General features: G+C 43.6%; 1 protein-coding gene across 1 annotated transcript in view; it reads left to right on the forward strand.

Annotated features, from left to right (window-relative positions):
• INSR (insulin receptor) overlaps positions 1-18,315 on the forward strand; it is a 136,876-nt gene that overhangs the window by 92,733 nt on the left and 25,828 nt on the right. The window contains 8 exon segments of the mRNA XM_057540888.1: positions 807-1,057; positions 3,275-3,442; positions 8,796-8,997; positions 10,945-10,980; positions 16,306-16,577; positions 18,172-18,198; positions 18,201-18,298; positions 18,300-18,311. Of these exon segments, the coding sequence (XP_057396871.1) occupies positions 807-1,057; positions 3,275-3,442; positions 8,796-8,997; positions 10,945-10,980; positions 16,306-16,577; positions 18,172-18,198; positions 18,201-18,298; positions 18,300-18,311 (1,066 nt within the window).

Raw genomic sequence — 18,315 nt, forward strand, 5'->3', positions numbered from 1 at the left:
CCAACATTTAAAGAATTGTGGTAAAACATACATGAAATTGACCATCTTAATGACGTTTAAGTGTACAGCTCAGTGGCATTAAGTACATTCATGACATTGTGTGACCCTCTCCACAGTTTATTCATCATCTCACACTGAAACTCTGTCACCTTTCAATAACATCTAGTCGTTTTGAGTATATGACTGTGCTGAAATTTTAAAGGAAGACAATGGAAGTGGTGATTGTGTTAATATGAATAACTGTTCCATCCCTCAAGATTTTTTTTTAATATTTATTTACTTATTTATTTGGCTGCATAGGGTCTTAGTTGTGGCACATGGGATCCTCTATAGTTGCGGTGCACAGGCTCCCTAGTTGTGGCCCACAAGCTCTAGAGTGCGTGGGCTTAGTCGCCCCACGGCATGTGGGATCTTAGTTCCCCAACCAGGGATTGAACCCACGTCCCCTGCATTGGAAGGCGGATTCTTAACCACTGGACCACCGGGGAAGTCCCCATCCCTCAAAATTTACTACGTGTCAGGCTGTGTGTGGAGAAGTCGACACACATCCTCTCGTGTGATCTTATCAATAACTCTGATAGTATCATCATCCTGGTCACTGCTATTATTATTGTTGGGAAATTGAGGCATAAGGGAAGCGGTCCCTTTCTCTTTGGCTATTCCTGTGTCTTTGTTCCTTGTGGCAGAAGATTGTTGGTGAACAGGGTGCAAGCCTATAGGAGGTAACTTCGCCCGGCCACATCTCTTTGGTCTTCAGAGCTATAGTTGAGAAACGGTAACCACCTTTTCCTGTTTCGTCTTGAAAGCCCTTATCAGAACGTGACGGAGTTTGATGGGCAGGACGCGTGTGGTTCCAACAGCTGGACCGTGGTGGATATTGACCCGCCTATGAGGTCCAACGACCCCAAGTCACAGAACCACCCCGGGTGGCTAATGCGTGGTCTCAAGCCCTGGACCCAGTACGCCATCTTTGTCAAGACCTTGGTCACCTTTTCTGATGAACGCCGCACATACGGGGCCAAGAGCGACATCATCTATGTCCAGACAGATGCCACTAGTAAGCATTTCTTGTGGATATGAATTTGTGCGTGAATCAGATGTCTTACATTTAACAGGCTGACCCGGTGATGTCATATGAAATGCCTTTTTTTTTTTTTTTTGCATGGTTATTGGCTTCTAAAAGTGCCGGGCACTGAGGTTTATAATTTCAGAAGATGAGACAGTAGCAACAAGACATCAGAGGGGAACATACGTTTCTTCTTCCCATTATGGAAAATTTTCAGATATTTACAAAAGTAGGAAAAAAAAAAAAAAGATTCCCCCCACCGCCACCTTGTAACCATCTCTCAGCTTCAACAATGATCAATATTCTGCCATTTTTGTTTCATCACTATGCCTTTTCCCCCATCTCCATTTTTTTTCACACACACACACTGTATTTTATTTTTACAAGAGATAAATAGACTGACACCAAGCATTGTAAATGGATGACCACAACAAAAGCAACAATGATTGCAATTACCAAACACGAAACACACTCATACTATGTCATAATATTGACATTCAGTCCAGTAATCCTCCACTGTAACAGCTCCTTTACTTTGCAGTGAAAATTGATTTGTATATTCTTTGCCTCTGAGTCCTTGTGGGATTTTTTTTTTTTTAATTCAAACAGAAAGTCACAAAAATTATACTCATCCTCATCAGTTCACTCAGTCCCATGTAATTAATTTTTTTTTTCATCTTGATCTTTTGTTCCCCCATCTCCATTTTTTGAGGAGTATTTTATAGCAATTTAGTTATATTTTCATAAAGCATAAGCCCTATCCAACCACTGGGATAGGAGACATTTGGTGATACCTGGAGATATTTTTGGTTGGCGTGACTGGGGAGGCGGGGTTGGGGACCAGGGATGGTGCTCAACGTATCACAATGCAGAGGACAGCCCCCCGCCCGGCAAAGAATTATCCAGCCCCCGCAAGTCAGTAGTTGAGAAATCCCGTCCCGTAGGATCGAGTCCAAACTTTATGAACCAGCCCCAGCTTTATTGACTACCGCCCTCTCATCCTGTATCCTGCAGCAATACCTCCAGCAGGACTTATAGTTTCTGGAAACTTCCAGCTTCCAGGCTTTTGTACACACTGTGTCCTCTGCCTTGAGACCCCCCACTCCCACCCTTCACCGACTCCCTCAGCCACCTCCGTTCTCGAGGGGAAGCTTTTGTGGATCCCAAAGGTGGCGCCTTTGGGGGGAATGTTAGATGGGCTGCCAGCTCAGTGATAAGATTGAATGGCATCCCACTGCCGAAATTTGCCCCAGGACTGGGTTCAATCTGGGGCTAATGTTAACCAGAAGATGTGGGTTTGTCTATTCCCACGATCCTCCTTTTCCCCAGCACCTTTTCAGTGCCCAGAACAGAGAAAGCTTGGCACGTCGTTGGAGCTCTGTATATTAGGGGTCCTCGACTTCTGGGCCACAGACTGGTACCAGTCTGCCGCCTGTTAGGAACCAGGCCGCACAGCAGGAGGTGAGCGGCGAGCAAGCAAAGCTTCATCTGTATTTACAGCCACTGCCCCTCACTCACATTACCGCCTGAGCTCCACCTCCTGTCAATACAGATTATCATTAGCAGAGAGGTTTGACTGCACAGAGACCATAATAAATCAACTGCTTGCAGACTCCTATCAATACCCAATCAGTGAGTGGCAAGTGACACTTAAGCTGCCTTTTACAGAGTAGACTGGATATAAGCAACACACGTCGGGTGTCCCTGTCTCCCATCACCCCCAGATGGGACCATCTAGTTGGAGGAAAACAAGCTCAGGGCTCCCACTGATTCTGCACTCTGGTGAGTTGTATAATTATTTCATTATATATTACAGTGTAATAATAATAGAAATAAAGTGCGCAATAAATGTAATGTGCTTGAATCATCCTGAAACCACCCCCACCTCCAATCCGTGGAAAAATTGTCTCCAACAAAACTGATCCCTGGTGCCAAAAAGGTTGGGGACCGCTGCCGTAAATGTTTGTTGCAAAACTGGTGGAACATGAAATCTACATAGTCTCTGGTACCCATGGATTGTAATTTTGTAACCCATGCTCTCACTGGGCAAGCATTCCACGTAGTGCCAGTTTTCTCTGATGTTAAATAACACTGCAGAGAACATCTTCATGATTTCTCGAACTTGGGTTTTCCCCCTCATGCCTTGGCTTGAGGCTTGCACCCTCCTCCTCCTCCTCACAGTGAACCTGTCTCCTTTCTCCTTGGCAGATCCTTCTGTCCCCCTGGATCCCATCTCGGTGTCTAATTCTTCGTCCCAGATTATTCTGAAGTGGAAGCCTCCCTCTGACCCCAATGGCAACATCACACACTACTTGGTATTCTGGGAGAGACAGGAGGAAGACGGTGAACTGTATGAATTAGATTATTGCCTCAAAGGTGAGTGCAGGTAGAGGCGGGGGAGGGGCCGGTTTCTTTTCCAAGGTTTTTTTTTACGTTATTTTTTTAAATTGAAGTATAGTTGATTTAAACTGTTGTGTTAGTTTCAGGTGTATAACACAGTGATTCCGTTATACATATATATTCTTTTTCAGGTTCTTTTCCCTTATAGGTTATTACAAAATGTTGAGTAGAGTTCCCTGTGCTATACAGTAGGTTCTTGTTATCTATTTTATACATAGTAGTGTGTATAACATCTGATCCACTTTGTTCTTCTTTTGGGGAAGCATCTCTCCCCTTCCACTTCCCAACATGTGCATATGGGTACACAAACTCCATTTTATCTCCGACGAAAACACACATACAGGCAGACCTCAGAGATACTGCGGGTTGGGTTCCAGACTCCTGCAAGGAGGCGAATATTGCAATAAATTGAGTCACGTGAATTTTTTGGTTTCCAGTGCCTATAAAAGTTATGTCCACACTATACTGTAGTCTATTAAGTGTGCAATAGCATTATGTTTAAGAAAAAATATACTTAAAATATACATATTACTGTATTTCTCTTTCTGGCCTATATGTGGAATCTAGAAAAATGGTACAGATGAACCTATTTTCAGGGCAGGAATAGAGATGTAGACGTAGAGAACAGACATGCGGACACAGAGGGGAAGCGGAGGGTGGGACGAATTGGGAGATTAAGATTGACATATATACACTACCATGCGTAAAATAGATAGCTAGCAGGAACATGCTGTGAAACATAGGAAGCTCAGTTCCATGCTCTGTGATGACTTAGGTGGGTGGGATGGCGGGGAGGGTGGGAGGGAGGTCCAAGAGGGAGGGGATATAGATATACATATAGCTGATTCACTTCGTTGTACAGCAGAAGCTAACACAACATTGTAAAGCAATTATACTCCAATTAAAAAATGATTAAAAATATACATGCTACTGTATATAAAATAGGTGACGTAACCAACAAGGACCTACTGTATAGCACAGGGAACTATACTCAGTATCTTGTAATAACCTATAATGGTAAAGAATCTGAAAAGAAAATACTGAATCACTTTGCTGTACACCTGAAACTAACACAACATTGTAAATCAACTCTATTTCAATAAAAATTTAACGAAGAAGAAATCTAGACTAAAAAAAAAAAAAACTCAAACAATGCACATACCTTAATTAAAGAATACTTTATTGCTAAAAAAAATGCCCAGATACAATAGTAACATCCAAGATCACTGATCACAGATCACCGTAACAAATATAATAAAAATGAAGAAGTTTGAAATATTGTGAGAATTACCAAAGCGTGACACAGACATACGAAGTGAGCAAACGCTGTTGGGAAAATGGCACTAATAGACTTGTTCAACGCAGGGTTGCCACAAACTTTCGATTTGTAAGAAAAACACAATAAGAGGACGAGGTCTGCCTGCCTGTTCGCATTGCTAAACATCACAGCGTGAGGACAGGTTCTGAAGACTCCTGTCGAAAACAGACACTCCCCATTGTCTTGGCATCATTTCCCTCTGGAATTTTCTCCTCCTCCCCTTCCTCATCCACCTCCCCTGGTAGAGGTGTAGTCGTGTTAACCCACGCAAGACTTCCCTCCGAAGCTAGAAACACAGCCGATGTGTGGAGCGGTGATTGGCAAAGTCAGGGAAGAATTTTCGCCCCTAATTTTAGACCCTTAAGTTGTAAGGATCAGAGAAAGCAAAGAGTGATCATCTCTTCCCTCCTGGGCTTTCCATTCAAAATTTATAGTAATGACACATTTTTTTCCAGTCTCTAATCTCATTTACTTAATGGGCTTCCATCCATCTACAGGAAAAGGGAAAAATATTTGAAGCCTCAAACTAGTGTGTATAAGTTAGTTTAAGATTATTTTAAAAGTGGATTTTAAGAAAGCCCATCAAGCTGGAGAAACAGAAGTCTTTTTTTTTCTTTAGTTGTTTTGTTTTGTTTGAGTCTATATAAAGTATTTCCACCCCCCCCATCCCTAGACTCTTTTGTTTTTCTATTTTTATTTTTAAAAAATTTTATTGGAGTATAGTTGATTTACAATGTTGTGTTAGTTTCAGGTGTACAGCAAAGGGATTAAGTTATACATATACCTAGATTCATTCTTTTTCAGATTCTTTTCTCATATAGGTTATCACAGGATACTGAGTACAGTTCCCTGTGCTATACAGTGGATCCTTGTTGTTTATCTATCTTATATACAATAGTGTGTGTATGTTCATCCCAAGCTCCTGATTTATCCTTTAGTTGTCTTGTTGTTGTTGATTGGTTGGTCTGTATTTATTTTTCTTTAGATGTTTTGAGTTACTGGTATCCTCATACCTTGGGGCTGCTGATGAGATATGGCTGAGGTCGGGAGCCGGAGGTCTTCTCTGACCTGCTGTAGGGCTTTGGGCAAGTCACTGAGCTTGTCACTGGCTGCCTCCTTTTGGGGAAAAGGGGCAGGAGGCCAGACAATCTCTGGGAGCTGTCCCAGCTCTAAGATCATGTGCTATATGTATGCCTGTGACCTCATCCCCCGCCTGAGCAGAGAGTTGCAAACGTGATTTATCTCCTTGGATGCTTTATATAACTTGAGAGCAAGCGAAGTCATTGGCTCAGCTGTGACCTGTTGGCCCTGCATTTGAGTAACCGAAACTGCCAGCAGCATCAGGATAGGCAATGTTTTCTTCTTCTTTTTCTTTTTCTTTCTTTCTGTCTTTCTTTTTTAGAGCAACAACTTTTATTCTGGAAGGCTGAGTCTATCATCACCATATGACAATTTGACATGGTTTTATTTGTAATGATGCCAAAGTGTATGTAATTAAAAAATAAACTTACTAAGGATGGATATCGTATGATTCAACTCTTAGGAGGTCCCTAGAGGAGTCAAATCCACAGAGACAGGAAGCCGGATGGTGGGTGCCAGGGGCTGGGGGAGGGGCTGGGGAGTGAGTATTTAATGGGGACAGAGTTGCAGTTGGGGAAGAGGAGAAAGTTCTGGAAAGGGATGGTGGGGATGGTTGCATAATAATGTGAATGTACTTAATGCCACTGACTCGTACACTTAAAAATGATTAGGATGGTAATTTTTTTGTCATGTATATTTTGCCACAATTAAAAAACCCAAATACACACACAAATTAATAAGCTTTCTAACACACACAAGATCAATAATTTACTAACCGTGCCCAGTAGTAGCTTCCTTTAGTATCACAAGTGGTTTTTTTCCCCCCAGCTTTATTGAGGTGTACTTGATAAGTAAACGGTAAGATATTTAAAGTGTAAATTGTGATGATTTTATATACATACACATTTTGAAAGGATCCTTCCCATCTAGTTAATTAATACATCTATCACCTGACATATTTATCTATTTTTTCGGTGAGAACTTTTAGCTTCTCCTCTGATATTGAATTGTTTATTTCATTTATACAGTACAGTCTTATCGGCTTTTTATTATGAAATATATATAGCATAAAATTTACCATATGAACCACTTTTAAGTGTACAGTTCAGCGGCATTAAATACATTCACACTGTTGTGCAACCATCCCCAGCATCCATCTCCAGAACTTTCTCATTTTCCCAAACTGCAAACTCTGTCCCCATTAAACACTGACTCCCCACCCCCTTCCCCATCCCCTGGTGCCCACCTTTCTACTTTGTCTCTATGCATTTGACTGTCCTAGATACCTCACTATACTTTATAGTCACAGAAAATCCATGGGGCACCAAGTGTCATGCAGAAGGGGTGACAGGTGACAGGAGCTATGTCCATGCCTGATCAAAAGTCCCTTCCTCACCAGAAAAAAATCAGGACCCACCCCCCCCCCCCCTTTTACTAAGGAAATCTGAAGTGTTTTGTTTTTTTTTTTTTTTATCCATAATGCCATCAATAGCCCCTCTAAAAGCTAACCCACACAGGTTATTCCATGTCTATTAATAAACGTTAAGAAGAAGTATTTTTTAAGGATTTTGCAAAGCTTCCGAGTGGGTACTCACCAGTCACAGGAAGATACTTTGAACTCATTGTCTAGCAGAGCCACTGAAAGGGAGAGGAAGAGATGGAATTTCCCTTGCTCAATAGACACGAGTAGGCACCCAGCATCAGGGGCATGCTTTTTACCCTTAAGGAGTAGCCTGCATCCTCCAGGCTGTACCAGAAGAGACAGGCAGCAGGCATCCCCAGGACTGGACCTTAGGGGTCAAGACACACCAGCTGTGGTACTTGAAAAAACAGTGTGGTATTTTTAAGACCATGACCTTGAGAAGTTGTTCTTTTTTTTCCTTTTTAAAAAATTCTCTTTTCTGTGCTTCTTGGAAAAAGTTCTTCCCCCAATTTCCTTTCATGTCTTTCATCCATCACTGTTGATATTTGGGGCCAGATAATTCTTTGAGGTGGGGGCTGTCTTGTGTCAGGTAAGATGTTGAGCGGCATCCCTGGCGAACACCAAAATGTCACCAGACCATGCCCGTTGTCCTGCAGAGGGGGGTGGGGTGCAGCGCTGAATCACCCCTGCCCCGGTGAGAACCACTGCTCTGCTCTGACTTCCGTTTTCCTGAACGAATTGTAGATTCTTTCATTTGTGCTGCAAAGTTTGGTTGCTCAGTATAAACAGTGGGTCTGTAAGTCTGACCCCTTAGAATTCCACTGGAGTTCTGCTCTGCCCTCTTATCCCTTTGTAGTTACCTGGTTGATTGATGATTCATTCATTCAACTGTGACTTGGTCCCCAGTCCTTTTCTAATGCCACCTCCCATCATTCTCTCCCTTATCCCCTTCCAGCTACACTGGGTCCTTGGCGTCTTCTGACATGCCAAGGAAATTCCTACCTCAGGGCCTTTGCACTCGCTCTTTGCTGTCTGAATTGCTTTACACCAAGATATGTGCATGGCTCATTCTTTTACTTCCTTGGGGACTGCTTAGTGGTCACTTTCTCTGAGACATCCCCCCCCCCGACACCCTCTGTCCTTTCACCCCACCATCGGACCCATGGCATATGTATTTATTAGTTTATTGTGTATTCCTCCCACCCCCACGTACCTCGTCCACTGGAATGTAGGTTCTGTGAGGGCAGGGACATGCCTGGTCACCTTCAGCATCCAGCCCTATGGAGTTGTGGTGTCTGACAGTTTCCTGCTGCACATCCACAGGCGCTTTCTCAGTTGTCAGGACCCTCCAGTGAGAGATCTTATTTTTCCCAGGAGAACTTGAACCAAGACCCTGTCCCCGAGCTCTGTCCCCTGTGCCCGACCACTCTGAGAAGGCCCCCTTTGCTCTGCGTGTGTGTATGTGTGTAGGGGGTGTGGAACTTGAGCCCTGCTCTGGCTTTCTCCAGGGTTGAAGCTGCCCTCCCGGACCTGGTCTCCACCGTTCGAGTCTGAGGGGTCCCAGAAGCACAATCAGAGTGAGTACGAAGACTCTGCCGGTGAATGCTGTTCCTGCCCGAAGACCGACTCTCAGATCCTCAAGGAGCTGGAGGAGTCCTCATTCCGGAAAACGTTCGAAGATTACCTGCACAACGTGGTTTTCATCCCCAGGTCAGCACTTGTCATTGGCTTGGGGTCTGGGGTCCTTATTTAGGGAACAAGATGAAGTGCAGACGCAGAGGGTGGGCGGAGTCCACGCTGAGCCACTTCCCTGGAGGGAGGGAGAGATCTTGCAATTTCAACAAGTACCGTAACAGGAAGAGTGAATAATCGCCAAAAAAGGTGGGGGGGGGGTTGTTTTAAAAAAACTCAACCTTTGCTTTCTTTCTTTCATTTCTGGCTGCGTTGGGTCTTAGTTGCGGCACATGGGATCTTTGTTGAGGCATGTGGGCTTCTCTGTAGTTGTAGCGTGCAGGCTCCAGGGCGTGTGGGCTCTGCAGTTACGGTGCACGGGTTCCAGAGCACGTGGGCTCTGTAGTTTGTGGCAAAAGGGCTCTCTAGTTGAGGCGCATGAGCTCAGTAGTGGTGGTGCACGGGCTTAGTTGTGCCACGGCATGTGGGATCTTAGTTCCCTGACTAGGGATCGAACCCGTGTCCCCTGCATTGTAAAGCGGATTCTTTACCACTGGACCACCAGGGAAGTCCCTCAAGACATTGCTTTCTGATGTCTCGTGAACTCTTTACCCCAGCTTCTGGTCTCATTCTGAGTTCTGAAACGATCTCCATTAGATTACCAACAATTGATTATTATCTAATAGATGATTATAGATAATAATCAATAATCGATAGATTCAATTATTAGATTAGATGACCGAGAAGTGCCTGCCCGGCCCCATGCTTGATTTGTGGCTGAGTCTCAAGCTCAGTGCATTCTCTTTTTAAAATCTGTGTAACCTTCTTATCCTTCCAGAACTTTCCATGACCTCTTAAAAAACTCCGGAGCTTCTCCTATTTAAATATTTTTCCTTTAGTGAGTGAAGGGGCTTGCTTGCTGATATCCATCTGATCTACAGAGAGGGTTTGCCTTAAAAATGATTCTGTTTTTTCATACTTCTTTACCTTTCCTGCAAGCAGAGCTGCTTAGGTAGAATGCAAATTTCTGTGGGTCACAGGTTATTTTACCTCTTTCGGTGCCTCAGTTTATTCATCTGAAGAGTGGAGAGAAAAGTAGTTCCTGTTTTTTAGGATTGTGAGATTATACGAGTTATATGGGGATTCTCAACCTTGGCGCTATTGACATTTGGAGCCAGATCATTCTCTGGGGTGGGACCATCTGTGTGTTGTAAGATGTTGAGCAGCATCTCTGGCCTCCGGCCACTAGATGGCAGTAGCACTGCATCTTATGAGTTCATGAATTTGTACAGTAACCCACTGAAGCCCTTGCCATCTCCTTTTTAGGGGTCCAAAGCCTGTGGTTTTGTTTGTTTGTTTGTTTTTTGCTTATGAATGACTCTACCCAGGTTTTTAATCAAATGCGTGCTGAGGGCTTTCAGCTGCCCCTTCCTCTCCACTCTTGACCTCCCCCTCCCGCCACGGACTTCACCAGAAGGCTACTCAGAAATGTCCAATACAATTGGCCATTTCCAAAGTATATCGACACCCCCCCCCTCCAAATTTACATCAGGATAAAACAAGATTCTAAAATGCATCTCTTCAAAGGCCCAGCAATGCTCCTGGTAGAGGTTTCCCCAGAACCATCAATATATAACATTTCTTCTTTTCTCTTTCTTGCATTCTTATCTGACCCCGAGTCCAAAAGAGCACTAAATAGCACAGCCCAGGCCTGGAGAAAGTTACTGTTTTACCTGTTAAAACGCTGCCAGACTTTAGGATAATGGCTGAGTCAGTTGTGAGGTTTAAAAGTGGTGTTAAGTTGGACATCCCATGGGAACCCCAGGTGACCAGGTCTCTGGGGGCTGTTTTCTCTGCTTTCCCCCCTGCCCCCCCAGCCCCTGGCTGTGTTCTCCGCATCTGCTGGGGAAGGTGTGGTTCAAGTGATGGGAACAAGTGGTCCATGGTCCAGGGCTGTCCTCAAAGCGGCTGGTTTTGTTTTCACAGAAAATCCTCTTCAGGCCCTGTTGCCGAGGACACTAGGTACGACTCACCTGTGGGACGTAGGCGTGGCCCGCGGTGGCTGCACAGCGCGGGGCCAGTGGGCCAGCGGGTCAGGAAGCATGTTGTGCCCCTTTGAGACCCCAGGGGCCTTCTGTGGTTCGATGCATGCATCGCGCTGCTCTGCCGCGACCAGGCGCTTCACAAATTCACACGTTAAGTGCCTTCACCCTGAAATGGGATCTGGGCGTGAATGTGGGGGGCGGGGAATCCTAACTAACACACTCTTACTAAAACATAGAATTGAGGGCGTACTTTCTGGGCACCTCCTAGGTGCCGCCCATTTTTTCCTCCATGCATTTACTAACTACACATTTATTTAGCTAGCCTACCGCGTGTGCAGAACTGTGCCCAGCACCCAGAGTCGAAACCACTTAGCGGCAGGTAGTGGGGAAGGCTGATCTGGGAGCAGAACATTTTTATTGGGGGTGACAAGTGCGGGATGACAGGTGTGAGTGAGCACAGGTGTGCTGAATCCCTCAATTCCACTGAGGATAGTCAAGGATGCTCGCCTTTGACGTGTGTCTTAAAGAATCAACTATGCTTCAATATTAAAAAAAAAAAAGAAAAAAGAAAGAAAAGAAAAAAAAAAAGAATTAAGCAGGGGGCGTGTCCTGGAGGAGAGTACAGGCAGAGAGAACTTGGGGAAAGGCAAGTCGGTGGAAAGAATCCTGGACTCTTGGGAAGAACAGGAGAGACTGGAAAGGCAGGGTAGGGGCCATGCGGAGGGACTTTATTCTTCCAGCAGAGGGTTTATTTATTTATTTTTAGGCCGTGTGCGGCCCCGATCTGCCCTCTAGTGGTCATTAGGAATATAATCTGTAGTAAAGAAAGGTCTAGAAATTTGAGGCCTTGATCCAGACGAGAGTTTATCAATGTCAGACCTTTTGCCATTTGGGGCCAGATCATTCTCAGCTGTGGGGACTGCCCTGTGTATTGTAGAATGAGCAGTATCCTTGGTCTCTACCGCTTTGAAGCCAGTGTCACACCATACCCCAAATAGTGACAACCAAAACTGTCTCCAGACAGGCCAAATGTCCCCTTGGTGGTAGGACCATGAGCAGAGTCACTCCTAGTTGAGAACCACTGGTCTAATGTGAGACTGTGGGATAATAAAGTGCTGTGTATGTAGGGAGAGAGAGAAGTCAGTTGATGCTTTGTCATGGGGGTGTCTTTCATGACCACGTTGTCTTTTTGGGTATAATCCTTCGGGTGTATGCATATTTACCCTGTTTGAGACCATTTATGTTTCCCTTTGTTCAGATATCAACTTCTCAGTGGTTATTCATGAGGCACCAGTATCTCTGTCATATTTGGAAGGCCCATCTGTGCTTGTACAGAAATGTTCTGAACCTTGCTAATATACGTGCATCTTTGGTTTAATAGCTTTGGTTTCCATTCAAGAATGTCATTGGTCTTTTCACACAAAAAGACCACAAAGAAAATCTTAGTGAGTACTCCCGAAGTAGGGTTTGATTTCTGACTACAGCGCGAAAAAAACTAAAGGTAAACTTCAAAAGATTGAACAGAAAACTCTACTTCCTGGTGATTAAAAGTGGATCACTTAGACTTCTGTTGGGTGAAAGTCGAAATGGAAACTTTCATTAAAAACCATTTGGAGGGGCTTCCTTGGTGGCGCAGTGGTTGAGAGTCTGCCTGCCGATGCAGGGGACACGGGTTCGAGCCCTGGTCTGGGAGGATCCCACGTGCCGCGGAGCAACTAGGCCCGTGAGCCACACCTACTGAGCCTGCGCGTCTGGAGCCTGTGCTCCGCAACAAGAGAGGCCGCAACAGTGAGAGGCCCGCGCACCGCGATGAAGAGTGGCCCGCACTTGCCGTGGCTGGAGAAGGCCCTCACGCAGAGACGAAGACCCAACACAGCCAAAAATAAATAAATAAATAAAAATTAAAAAAAAACCCAAACAAACAACTCACATTATTTAAAAAAAAAAAAAAAAACCATTTGGAAAATAACGGAGACGTGAACATCACATACCTTCACTTGTAGAATATTGCCAAAGCTGGACTTTGTTGCAAATTAGTAGACTTAAATGGTAAATTAAGAAAAAGCTTTAAAATGTAAGATATAATGTATTAGGAAGGGAGGGGAAAATCAATATAGCTTAACTTGTGGTAAATGTAATCAAAGGGAGATACCCACAAATAACTAGAAGAAGGTGACGTAAAACTGAAGTCTGACAAAGATTTTACTATGTTGAAGTCTATGGATAATCATGAGCTATTAGATTTGAAACTTTCAGAGAGGTGAGAAATTTTAACTTGTCCAAGCTAATTCAAGAAGAAGCAGAAAGATATCCTAATAACCTTGGGAAAAGACTAAAAAAAAAAGTGTCAATTAATTTCTTCAAAAAAAAAAAAAACAAGGCCCAGGCTTGGAGAGTTTTATAGTTGAGTTCTTTCACACTCTTTCAAAGAGCAACTATTTTCTGTAATACAGAAACTTTTCCAGAGCATAGAAATCTATGGAAAGTCTTCCCAGTTCATTTGATAAAACTAACATAGAACCCCTTAGCAGAACCTGACAAAGATGCTATGTTGAAAGAAAACCCAGGACCAGCTAATATGGGATTTTAGCTCCACATGTCCTAAATAAAACACTGTGCTGGCAATATCATTTATCTCACAGTGCAAGGATGGTTCAAGATCAGGCATTCTGCTAATAGAATTGAATTCATTAAGAGGTCCAGTGAGGAAAATCACAATAATCTCATTCAATAACATTTATTAAAAATTACTAATTTAGAGAAAGGGAGGGGGAGAGGCCTTTTATAAAACTAGGAATAGAAAACTTCTGCAACAAGATAAATATTACCTAGATGAAACCAACAGCCGAGCTAACATCTTTCTTAAAACTATTCCTGTTAGCTTTGGAAGGAAGCCAATCTCATCATTACTAAGGAACATTTCTCTGGGTATCTAGCCAATGCAGTCATACAGAAATTAGAATTGTAAGGAATGGATTGTGGGAAATAAAATCATTGATATTTTCATGTATTCTAGTGCAAGGGTAGGCAGTCTACCTGTTTTTTTGTTGTTGTTGTTTTTTTTTACTTTTTTTTTTTTAAGTATTTGTTTATTTATTTATTTATGGCTGTGTTGGGTCTTCGTTTCTGTGCGAGGGCTTTCTCCAGTTGTGGCGGGGGCCACTCCTCATCACGGTGCACGGGCCTCTCACTGTCGCGGCCTCTCTTGTTGCGGAGCACAGGCTCCAGACGCGCAGGCTCAGTAGTTGTGGCTCACGGGCCCAGTTGCTCCGCGGCACGTGGGATCTTCCCAGACCAGGGCTCGAACCCGTGTCCCCTGCATTGGCAGGCAGACTCTCAACCACTGCGCCACCAGGGAAGCCCCAGACTACCTGTTTTTGTCAATGAGTTTTATCGGAATGTAGCTACGCCCATTTGTTTACATTGTGTCAGTGGCTGTTTTCAAGCTGCCATGGCTTGAAAGCCATTGGAAGTTGAATAGTTGTGACAAAAATCACATGTCCCGCAAAACCCTAAATATTTACTCTCTAGCACGTATGGGAAAAGTTTGCTGACCCTTTTTCAAGTATGTTCCTTGAAAACCTAAGAAAATCAGCCCTGAAACTCTTAGAATGAGAGTTTGGGAAAGTAGGTACAATAGAAAGAAACAAAAATGCAGTAGATATACTAGCAACAATTAAAACATAAATCAGGGGAAAGGTCCCTTTCATGATTGCCCTAAAACCTTAGTAATCCCATCTAAAATTACCTGTAAAGGAAAAAAAAATATTTAAATTGCTGAGATATAAACTTACATAGATAAATGTGAAAGATTGTTTCAAATCATTTCAAGAAAACTCACTGGCACACAGCAAACCAGGGTGAATCGATAAAGGATTAATGTCCTTTGTGAATGAACAGCTCAGGAATAGGAATGAGGAAGGCCCTAGAACTTCATAGAAAGGATGGACAAAGGGTGGACAAGTCCTTAGTGAAACACAAAAGAATCAATGAAGGACAAAAGACTTTACACTCAGCAGTACACAGAGGTGCAAATAAAGCAGTAGAGTAATGCTTAAAAAATTTCTTTCCTCCGGTTGAAAATCTGAAAAAGAAAAATCAAAACAAAACAAAAACTCCTTTTAACCCTCAACGTTGCTGAGATTATCCTGATGTGTAGTTTCATGCGTTACTGGTGAGACCACAGTCAATACAAAGGGTCTGGAGGATAGAGGTTTAGCCATACGTGTAAAGAGGCATAACCTAGTGATTGCTCTTCTCAGAATCTATTTCTAGGAACTAATAAGACAATCAGATGATGATCAAATTAATATTTACAATAACAAAAAATTAAGAATACACTTACATTAAAAAATAAGAGGATGACTAAGTAAATTATGGCTCACGTATTAAATGGAATATTCTACAGTTTTCCAGGTTTTCTGCAATGAACACATGGTACTTTCATAACAAGGAGGGAAAACCTTTACATTGAAAAAGAAAAAATGTAAATTCTGTCCTACTTCAAACATTATGTTTTCAGGAAAATATTTGAGAATGCTTCTAATACAAGTGAGCAAAGTGGATTATAAAACTAGCTTGATCCCCATCATACCCATACATAAGAAAAATAATTGCCCAAAGGACACAGCGGGCAGCAGAATAATGAGTAAATTCAAATTTTCTTTATACCTTTTTTTTGGATTTATATATTTTTTAGGCTATTAACATTTTTCTTCATATATCTTTTTAAGGGGGAAAATGTGCCAATCGCATAGACATTTTTTGAGTTACCGTTAGCAACCTGAGTGATAAGATTCTTTTACCAAAAATTGAAGTATAATCACTTAGATTATGCAGGCGTCCTAAAGGGTCATAGGATCAGAAGAAGCATTTCTCCTGATTAAACTGGTGATGTTGTCAAATAGCTTGGACCATTTGGCAGGGCTTCCTGAAAAGCTAGACTCTTACACGCTTTTGGCATCTTATTTTTAACACTGACCCTGGCTGGGCTATTAACCTGCAAAATGATAATCTGAAATCAAGCATGTTGAGGGGAATATTGGTGTGTCTCCTATGGATGGTCCTGGAGCCCTCCCCCCTCCCCACTCCCCTCTTGGGGTGCACCTGCCTGACATGATGCCTATGAGGGCATCTTGAAAACTGCTCTGGGTTGTAATTCCTGGAAATTAACACTGTAATCCACACTCCCCCTGGAATCTCACTGCACCTGTAGTCTTTGGTTTTAAGCCTTTTACTCTCCGGCAGCATTTTTTCAAAGATGGTGATTGCCTGACCGTGTGTGTCCTACTGTCGTTGACAGGCCGTCGAGGAAACGCAGGGCCCTTGGTGATGTGGGGAATGTGACAGCAGCCGTGCCCACCATTCCGGGATTCCCCAATACGTCCTCAACCAGCGCACCTACGAGCTCAGAGGAGCACAGACCATTCGAGAAAGTGGTGAACAAGGAGTCTCTGGTCATCTCTGGCCTGCGGCACTTTACTGGCTATCGCATTGAGCTGCAGGCTTGCAACCAAGACTCCCCCGAGAGGTGCAGCGTTGCTGCATATGTCAGTGCCAGGACCATGCCCGAAGGTGGGTCAGCGCACGTCGTGGGGCCAGGAGACCCAGGCGGACCAAGGAAAAGCCTTCCACCCTCTAGGCGGCATATATGTGACTTTAACTCATTTGCCTTAACCATTTTTCATTTTCCCCCAGCTCTATTGAGATGTAACTGATGTATAACATTGTGTAAATTTAAGGGGTACAATGTGTCGGTTCGCCACACTTGTATATTGCAAAAGCATTACCGCAGTAGCGTGAGCTAACATCTCCATCAGGGCACCTAATTGCCATTTCTTTTTTGTGGTGAGAACATTTAAGATCTACTCTCTTAGCAGCTTTCAAGTATATAATACAGCATCAGTAACTATCGTTAGATCCTCAGAACTTATTCAGCTTATCACTGGGAGTTTGTACCCTTTGACCACCATCCCCCCATTTCCCTCACCCCCCCCGCCCCCCTGGGAACCACCATTCTACTCTCTGTTTCTATGAGTCCAGCTTTTTTATCATCCGCATATAAGTTAGATCATACACTATGCGTCTTTCTCTGTCTGGCTTATTTCACTTAACATGATGCCCTCAAGGTCCATCCGTGTTAACCTATCTTATTTTGTAATTATATGAGTCATCATAACCATTATATAAACTTTAGAAAGTACACACGAGCCATGAGAAAAATAAAGTAAAATTAAGGAATACGTATATAGCGTATCAGGGGTTCTCCAGAGAAACAGAACCAACAGTGTAACTGAAAGTGGGGGTCCGCTGCTCGCTGCTCAAAAGCCAATAAAGAGGCCAAGGTTGGTGGAAAGGAAAATTTGCTTTATTTCGGATGCTGGCAACTGGGGGGTGAGGGGGAGGGCGGACACTTGTCCGGAGGCCAACTCCCTCCCAATGGCAGTCAGTGGGCAAGAGCTTTTATAGGCGGAGGGAGGGGCTCCACGCAGAAACAGCACAGGCAGCTCTGACAGTCATCTTGACATTGGTCATCAGTGGTCTGACCAGCGTCATCTTGATTGTTTTAAGTATGGTTAGTCTTTAGTTCCAGGGTTGGTTTGTTTCCATTTCTTTGAGGCCAATTCTTGGAATTGTGGCGGCTTATGTCATGGGTACAGTCTGGTCATCGTGTAGTCAACGTCTCCACCTGGTGAGGGTTTCAGTATCTATACGACCGCTCACAGGATAGGGCTCAGAATATTATCTATAGCCCTTGAGAAGGAACTAAAGGTCCCTTGACTTTGCTTCATAACTAAACTATTATTATTTGGTCTCCTCTGACTGTTTTCCTTTGTTTCTGCATTTTCTCCCTTCTCTGATTAAATTTATTCTTTGGCTAAAGTTTTCTCCACAGACCAAAAGGCAGGCGGAGGACATGGGGGACACAGACCATAGGGCCCCGCTCCGTTTCAACAGGGTGTGACATAGATCAAATCGATGATAGACAGACAGACATAAATATGTAGAGAATCCCATGTGACGAGCTTTATATGTCCATTCTCCAATAAGGGAAACGGAACACAAGAAAGTTACATACCCAGTTTAAGGTCACTCAGCTGCTAAGTGGTGGAGGTGGGATTTGATCCGGGGATCGGGTCCCTGCCTCTAACCCACTTGCTCCTTACAGCCAAGGCAGATGATATTGTTGGCCCCGTGACCACGAAATCTTCGAAAACAACGTCGTTCACTTGATGTGGCAGGAGCCCAAGGAACCCAACGGTCTGATCGTGCTGTACGAAGTGAGTTATCGACGATTACGGCGAAGAGGTAA

Source organism: Balaenoptera acutorostrata, chromosome 2 (assembly GCF_949987535.1).
Source record: "Balaenoptera acutorostrata chromosome 2, mBalAcu1.1, whole genome shotgun sequence".
NCBI lineage: Eukaryota > Metazoa > Chordata > Mammalia > Artiodactyla > Balaenopteridae > Balaenoptera > Balaenoptera acutorostrata.